At 53.5% G+C, this 8,524-nt stretch overlaps 1 protein-coding gene across 1 annotated transcript in view; it reads left to right on the top strand.

Annotated features, from left to right (window-relative positions):
* Positions 1–8,304, top strand: part of ARHGAP44 (Rho GTPase activating protein 44) — a 201,383-nt gene extending 193,079 nt beyond the window's left edge. Inside the window, exons 18-19 of the mRNA XM_012653930.1 lie at positions 1,890–2,267; positions 6,760–8,304. Of these exons, the coding sequence (XP_012509384.1) occupies positions 1,890–2,267; positions 6,760–6,899 (518 nt within the window). The 3' untranslated portion in view covers positions 6,900–8,304. The remainder of the gene's footprint in view (positions 1–1,889; positions 2,268–6,759) is intronic.
* Positions 8,305–8,524: the final 220 nt, after the last annotated feature.

Here is an 8,524-nt window from a genome sequence, read left to right on the forward strand (position 1 = left end):
TTAGGGGCATATATAGGACTGTGCTTCCTGTACACCAAATGATTCCACCAGCGCAGAAATCGTGGTCCAGGATGACAGGTGTCTTCCACGGACTTGCCAGGTCCTGCCTCTGTCATTCGAAAAGCTGTGTGGGGCCGTCCATGGGAGCCCCTGCCGCCAGGGCCAGCCTTGCGCAGCTGCCCAGCCCCGGATCGCATGCACAAGGTGACAGTTCCGGATTGTCCCTGTGTGAGTCCTGATGTTCAGTACTTCTCTCTGGGAAGGTCTGACAGCTGCTACTCTGACCCATAGCTGCCCAGCCCAGAATTCTGCCTCCAGAACACATTGTCAAAGGCCCACTTATTCTCTCTTCAGAGAGCCACTCCCTAAAGCTAAAGACACACTCCGTGCTGACGTTTCATAAATGGGGAGCTATGCTGAGCGTACTTATCTGAACCTTTTTGGTCTGTTTTTACCTGTGTCATCTCTTTGCAAAGTCTTTCACTTGTCTCAAATAGTATGTCATTTAATGTGTTCTGTATTCAGGCCATTCATACTTTCAGGAGTGGCTTTAACTCCAGGATTTGCCACATGGGGCCGGGGTTAGTGCATCCACACATACCTCCATGGCAGGTCCCTTTCCAGCCTCCTAGTTCCAGACCACAGTGGCAATTCGTCTCCTCACCTGCCCTCACCCACACCTCTGTTCCACCGCCGTTCATTCCTTACACACACTGCAAACAGTTACTGAGCCCTACTATGTGCAGAGCTCTGTGCTTTCCAGAAAGGTAAATGCCGCAATAAGGCAAAGGCGGTGCTACTGTGCTGGGGGTGTTCAGGGCACTGTGGGGACACAGGGGGTGCCCTTTCCAGACTCAAGACTTGGGTGGCCCAGAAGAAACTTCATCTAGAAGGTTGAATGGGAGTCGGGCCAAAGTGGCGGTGGTGGGATTTCAGCCCTCCAGGGCTTCCCTCCAGCAACATTGCAGTCTAGATGCCATATTCTTTGGCACACCTTGGTTTATGAGTTCTTCAACCTTGCTTCAGCCCTGCAAGGCAGGGGCTATGGCTAAGCCATTGTTTTGTCCAGCGGGAGGTCCAGGGCTCGTGTCGCAGCCAGCCAGCTTCTTTGTGCTAGCGACAGGTTGAGCCTTTCGGTTTTTGCATCACATTGGACCTATGCAGGGAATGTAGCCCCAAGTGACCCGGGTCCCTTTCCCAAGTGACCTTCAGTAGTTCAGAGACATTTTTTGGAAGGTGTAACTTTCTTCCCCACTCTCTCCCCATTCATGGCCCACAAACGGCACACTTAGCTGTTTTTTTTTAACAACTCAGTCTTTTGACAGTGTGCCTACAATTTAACATCATGGCATAGTCCTGTCACCACCTGGAAGTAGAAAGGGTAATGTCACTGCATCCTCTGTTCCAGCTCCTTCCTGAGCAGGCATGTTCAGGCATCAATACCAAGGGTCTCCTGCAGCTCCTATAAGTCATGATCATATGGTGCTTTACATACATGATCCTCCTCGGTCGGACCTGGCCTCACCGACTCACTCTTCCCCAGAGCGTAGCCATGATACCTTTACCACGGGGAAAACAGCCCATGCTTGTGGATGGGAAATGTGCTCTCCAGTTTGGCTGGGTCTGTGTGTGTAGATCAGGGCAGGAAGCCAGAAAAGAGGAGAACAAATTAGTTAACAGATGGAAAGGCAAGAAGACTTGCAGTTCTGGGTTAATTTTTGAAAATTGGCCGCTCTCAGCATGGCAAGTGGTGGGGGGCAGGGAGGCGTAGGTGGATGGGGAAGGGTAGGGGATGGTGACAACTTGGCTCACTGAGGGTGTGTGAACAGGCCACACGGATGGGCTTCATTTAACAATGTTGTGTTTTGTTGGTGTGTTTTGTCTTTCAGTTTCAAAGAAGTTGGCACCAATTCCACCCAAGGCCCCCTTTGGCCAGCCGGGGGCTGTGGCTGAGCAGTGCACGGGCCAGCCGTCCCCAGTCAGCCTGTCTCCCACCCCCCCAAGCACCCCGTCGCCCTACGGACTGAGCTACCCCCAGGGGTACTCCTTGGCCTCGGGCCAGCTGTCCCCGGCCGCGGCCCCTCCCCTGGCCTCTCCCTCTGTCTTTACAAGCACTTTGACCAAATCTCGGCCCACTCCTAAGCCCCGACAGAGACCTACCCTGCCGCCTCCTCAGCCTCCCACTGTCAACCTCTCCGCCTCTAGTCCCCAGTCCGCGGAGTCCCCCCTGCTGGACGGCGTGTCCCCTGGGGAAAGCATGTCTACAGGTAACCAAGCCACGGGCTGCCTCATAATTTTCTGTGAACCTTAGCGAAATGTGCCTGGTTGGGAGGGGATCGTCAGCGTCACTGCCACTGAACAAATCCCTGTGTGCCATGAGATGGTTGTGCTGGCGACATGGGGGTTCAGGAGAGGATCTCAGGAGCCCACCGAGGGAAAGCAGCCCTGGAGTGAAGTGGTCCCGCAGAGGGGCTTCTTAAGCGATTTCTCCCAGGCTGAGCCCGCCAGCCCAGGACTCTATTTCTGCTCTTCATGTTTGGGCTTGAGCTCCCAGAGTCCTTTGGAGTAGACCTTTGGGAGAGGCTGGAAGCTGGTTATGATAACAGAACAGCATCAAAAAACTCAGGCGAGATAGTCCCTGGATAGAGCCCGAGGAACTGACAGGTACAAATGCTTATCTGGAGAACAGGGGCTAGGAACCAAAGAGATTTTTTCCCATTAGTAACATCAGCCTTGCTAGAAAAATATATTTCTAGATATATAGAGAGGGGTCAATCTCAGAAAAGATGCACGTCCCTACCCCAAACTACCCCCTCTCCCACCTATTCTTTGAAGAGCTAATTGGGCAAACCCTCAACTACTTAATTTAGTTTTGATTTAAATTTAAAAACAAAGGCGGAGCTATCTTCCCGCAGAAAACCACACAGGCATGAAAGCACAGACGCACACCACATTTAGCCAAAACCATTCACTGGTTGGAAGAAACGGGATGTTTTTGAAACGTCTCCCCAGACACTTCAAACCACTTAAGATTATAAAGTCGGGGCATATTTGTGGTGGCTGCTGAAGTCATGTGAGCATTTTTCTTGTTCGCGGAGACAGGCGAAGTGTTGGGCTGTGTCTTGGAATAGCGCCAGCCCATTTCACTGCACGGCACAGAGCCTGAGCATATGTCTGTTCAGCGTGGTCCCAAGTAGCAGAAGGTGAGGCAGCTTGGGTTGGAATAAACACACACACGCACACCCCCACACAGACACACACTTTCAAAAAACAATGCTGTCCCTGGGTCCTAGGGTGCACTGGGACTTCTCACGGATATTGCACTTTTTTCCGCATGTCCTTCTCCAAAAGAATGGTTTCTTTTTCCTGTGGTTAGACGGGAGCAGCGAGCCTGTGGGGTTCCGCTCCTGGCTGCCTATGAAAGGCTAGTCAAGTTTGCAAGTGTTTGCAATGGGTCACATTTAAATATTATGGGGAAGAGCCATCTGGTGATTTGGCTTCTTTGTATTTGGTTGTGATTAATGTTGAATGTACAACTGCTGTCATCTACTCCGAGGCTTATTAAAAATTAAGGAAATTCCTCTCCGAAAAATGGCAGTGAGCATCCTCCCCTAACCCCCAGTTCTTAGTGGTGACTCGTGTTTCCTGCAGGGCCGTGGTGGGAGGCACAGGCCTGGAGGAGGGAACCTGCCTGAGCGCTCATGGTCACCCGAGTCCGCTCTCGGGGCTGCTTCTCCCATCCAGCCGCCCCCAGGAAGGGACACAGCACAGTGTCCGCACTGTAAGCAATAGAACAAGCAGGGGACAGCACTCAGGAGAGGCAAGAAAGAGGGGAATGAAAGGAGAAATTTGGGAGCAGAGTGGGCAACAGAAGGTATAGAGCACAGCACCCCCAGGGCTCTGCGAGAAATGCAATGACCGGCCTCTCATCTCGCAGGTCTAAGAACACGGACCTGTAGAATTAATAATGCCCCTTGCCCTCTGCAGACGCTGTTTTGTTTTAATGTCCTTTGGCAGCAGCCTGTTGTCTTGTCCCATCCGTACAGGCCTGAGCCAGTGTAGACTCGACTCCATAATGGTTTGGTGTGGCCCCACCTGGGACTGTGATACTGGCATAGTTTTTTTGTGACGTTCTTGTTTTGTCCTGTTGATGCCTTTCTCCGAATCCTGTCATTGTGTTCTTGCAGCTGTGTGACATGAGTGGCGCAGTTTTGGATACGTGTGAGGGGGATTTGCTGGGTAAGCTGGCCCCGGCCTCGCCCCTCCGCCCCGTAGCCAGGCCAGCCGCCGCCCGCTCCTCTCTCGGCTCCTGTCTCTGCATGTGGCTCGGCCCGTCCGCATGGCTGCTTCACCCTCCAGCCTCCCCGACCTCAGCGAGGAGGAGCCGATCCGTGAGCTCACTTGGCTTTGAGGGATCACTGGCCTTTCTCTGTCTTTGCACACGAGGAGCTGGGGAGAGAGCAGCCAGCAGCTTAGCTGTCCTGTGCCCCACCTTCTCTTTCACTAGCGTCGCTCCGTGCAGTTCCTCCTCTCTCCTCAGGTGTAGGATGTGGAGGGTAGCAGATCTGATTCTTCGTGTAACGGATCTGGGGGAGTCTTTTGTGCCCAGTGCCCTGGGGACGTTCACCTGCAACACCTTTGCTCAGGAAGGGGTCCCCAGGGGAGGTCATGCCTGGTGCAGCCCAGCACAGGGTCCACCCCCATGGCCTGGACCCCATTTCTTGCGGCCATGAGTTTGCACCAGCAGGTCTCCACTTCCAGACGTAGATTCTAACATCCACCTTCCTCTGTGCCGGGTTGATCGCGCTGGCAAATCCCGAAGAATCCGTAGTGTTAGAACTCAGCCAGCTCCCCTCTCCCCACCCGGCTGGGCTGGCTGCCAGATCCCTTCTATCCAGTGCAACAAAGTATCTTGGGAGCGTTTGTATCAGTATCCGCTTGGTCTCCTCCTACAGAGAGTAGCTGCTCAAAACTAAAGCCAAGGCAAGAACGTGAGAGAAGCCGGAAGGAATTAGGTGTATCTGCCTCAGTAAGGAGGCGTGGCCGCAGTAAACTGGGTTTTTCCCCCCCCCATTTTGGTCCATGATCCTGCAGAGCCTCAGGCAGGTCTCCTGGCAGAGAGGCCTGGAAACCAGAAGTCACAGCTTCCCCGCCCCCAGGAGTGCTGGTGAGGGCTTCGCCCCAAACCCTGTTCTCTTGCTAAGTGGCTCTTCTCCCTCAGGCGTCTCTTTAAGGGAACGCAAGGATAAGGGTACGGCAGCTCACATCCAGGGCCTGTCTCGGGCATGTCTAAACTCATCACCGTGACTATTCCCATCTGACTGCTGAGGTGCAGGGAAGGTCAGAAACTCGTCCAAGGTCACACATCTACTGCGTGACGGATTTGAGATTTTGAATCCAAGCAGTGGAGATTGTGCTTTCCTGACAGTGAACCTCGCACAGCAGGCCAGCCGCAGGCCAGCACAGCCTCACGCCTGTGCATCGGGGAGAGGGGCCAGGCAGCGAGAGGAGGGCAGAGGCAGGCCCGGGGCCCACGGACACCCTGGGAAGCAGAAGGGCCACCTGCTGCAGGAGGAGCAGGTGGCACTGGCTGAACCAAGCGAGCCTCACCCCCAGCCCCCACCAGATCGCTCCTCCTACATCGGGCAGTGAAACAAAGACAGGCTGGGTGACATTTAGAGGACTATCTGTGGGGTGGGAGTGGGGTGAGGGAGGAGGACCTTTGTCCCAGAGCTTCCATGTTTGTATGATGTCTTTTAGGGCAGTGTCCGAGTGTCTGTCTGTACACGCAGTACGGTATTCCTCAGTCTGAACACGTGTCTTACAAAAAACAGAAACCCCACCTCCGCAGGGTGATCCAGGGCTGCTCTCCCGCTGGGTTCACTGCCTCTGTCACCTGAGTGCTGCAGCCCAGGCTGACAACAAGGCTGGGTGAAGAGCAGAAGCAAGCAGGCAGAGCTGGGGAGACACCATGACGGGGGGAAGGACCCCAAGATCTGTGGGTCTCTGGCTCCAGCACACCCCGGTTCGCTCCCGCAGCCCCCAAAGCAGCAGGCTCAGCCTCACCAGCGTCTGCCGGGGTAGCGGCTGTAGCTCCAGGGCCATTTCCAATGTGAGTGTCAAACGGGCCTTGCACAAACTGAGCCACATGTCCCCACTGAGCCCTGTTACTCCAGGTACAGCCTTCCTGATTGTCTCACCAGGAAGAATGACCTTTTAGGGCTTCTAATAAGGATGTGACCAGAGGTGGAGTCCTGAGGGAGACCCTCTGCTCTGCCTTCACCAGCTCCCCCCCAACCCCCGCCCAGGTAGCCATTTCTGAGTGAGGACACGGGCGCAAGGTTCCCCATTCATTCACGGACTTGGGAGAAGCAGCGGGTATTTTTCTACTATCTCAGGCCCTGTCCCTGCAGATTCTAGGGAACAAAGTGCAGTCTGATACAGATCCCCAAAAATGATGTCTCCAAGATCTGCCCCAAGAGCATCCGTATCAAGAATCAAGCACCGGGTGGCCAAGCGGGGGAACGCTGTTCTAGCCTTCCCCTCTGACCCGCGGCGGCACATCCTGGATGCATGGGTACTGCGAGCTTATGAGGGGGAGCAGAGCAGGCCCCACCACAACCTGATCGTGCAGCAAAGTGCTTGAACCAACCTCCAAGCGACCCATCCCTAGAGTAACTCCCACCCTGCTGCCTGAGGCTCACCCTACTTGTCTAGCCGGAAACCTCCTTAACAACCTCTCTCCCCGCCAACTTGCAGATCTCGTCCACTTTGACATCCCTTCGATCCACATAGAGCTGGGGTCCACGCTCCGCCTGAGTCCCCGGGAGCGTGCGCAGCGACACTCGGTGACTGACAAGAGGGACGAGGAGGAGGAGTCTGAGAGCACCGCCCTCTGACACGCGCCCGCCCACCCCACACCCTGTACATACACACGTGGGCCCCAGACTCGCCGCCAGGAGCAGCGTCCCCGAGCTTGCCGAGCGTTCTCCGTTGGCTCTTCCCTGTCACTGCCAACGTGAGGTTGGGGTTTGGCAGAAAATTGTGATCTCTGGTCTGTGTGGCAATGCTGGTGGTGCAGATTGTGTTTTTTTCCTTTCGGGTGGCGACTTCGGCCTTTGTTTTGACCTTTGCCTTTTGACTTTGTGCCTATTTTGATCTACATTCAGCCTCCGTGCCCAGCAACGCCCACCTCTCCACCAAGGGTTTGTCAGAAACGTCATTTGCAGGGTGGGGTGGTGCGGAAGAGGGTCGAGTTGACTGGTTAGACCCGTGGGCTGCTGCTTTCCTCGGACAGCTAATGTCAGGTCCTGCAACGTCTGCGTAATGGCTACAGAAAGGGAGCAGGACAGCAGGGACCTCACACTTACAACTGTGCCAGGTCCGGGCTTCTGGCCGTCCTGGGGCTTTGCAGCTCCCTGGCGGAGGGCTCACCACCGTGGAACCTTTCAGACAGCCCCTAACCAGTGTGCTCCAAAGCAAATGGCTTAAAACAAAGTTTGCTTCATTTCCTAAGTTTTCTTTTTCCCCACCATGTGGCTGAAAGCTGCCATTACTCCCTGTCACTTCATACTTTCGACTGTAAAACACGATCTTGACTGTATCTTGAAGGTAGTCCCCTTCCCCCCAAAACATTAGCTGAGAGTAATTCTACCCCTCCAGGCACCTAGAGGCACTAGTATGTGAGGTCCTGGAGCCCACCTCTGCTTTCTGGAGGTTACAACTGAATAGCAATAACTGTTACCCAAAGCATGTAGAGGAAAGAAAGTGAAACCAGCCACGGAGACACCGCTGCGTGTGGCCTGCTTTGCTCACCGGCCTCTGCCGCTCATCCCTTCTCATGAGTCCCAGCTGGTCCCAGGACGAGGGCCAGGACGGCACCGGGGAGCCTCTCCACACTTGGGGATTAAGGCAGTGAGAAAAGATTTGGGCTATGCATGCAAAGTCAAAGTTTAAAATTTTATCCTTTTAAAATAGATATAATATACCTATATATGATATAATATTTGTATATATGAAATCTCTCTATATTTGTTTAATTTGAGCCAGTCAATCTAAACCAATGTACAGGTGTACAATGAAAAATTTAAATGCTTAGTTATTTTTCCCAACACACTGTAAAGCCACCCTTCTCTGAGAGTGAGTGGGATTTGCAGACTTTTGACGTTACGGCTTTGCTCACTTCCTGGCGAGGGCAGTTCAATCCTCAATTTGTAATGGAGTCGGGGGGTGAGAGCTATCTTTAAATACATGTACAAATTGTTGTCAAAAGTAATGTTATTAAAATAGATTTATTATCCCTGAGCTTGGCGTATGTTCTTGTTTTAATAATAAACCCATGGGGACACAGCTATCAATCTCACACGCTGCAGCAGGAGGGCGCCCGAGGGTCACCGCTAGGGAAGGCAAGTCCTTGGTCTGTCTGCTGCTCTTGTCACGTTCTCCTGGATAGGGAGAATACGCAAATAAATACTAGGTTCAACTTTGAGAATTTTCTCTTGATTTTTCAAGCACTAACTTGTGT

Source organism: Propithecus coquereli, unplaced genomic scaffold (assembly GCF_000956105.1).
Source record: "Propithecus coquereli isolate 6110/MARCELLA unplaced genomic scaffold, Pcoq_1.0 Scaffold435, whole genome shotgun sequence".
Lineage (NCBI taxonomy): Eukaryota > Metazoa > Chordata > Mammalia > Primates > Indriidae > Propithecus > Propithecus coquereli.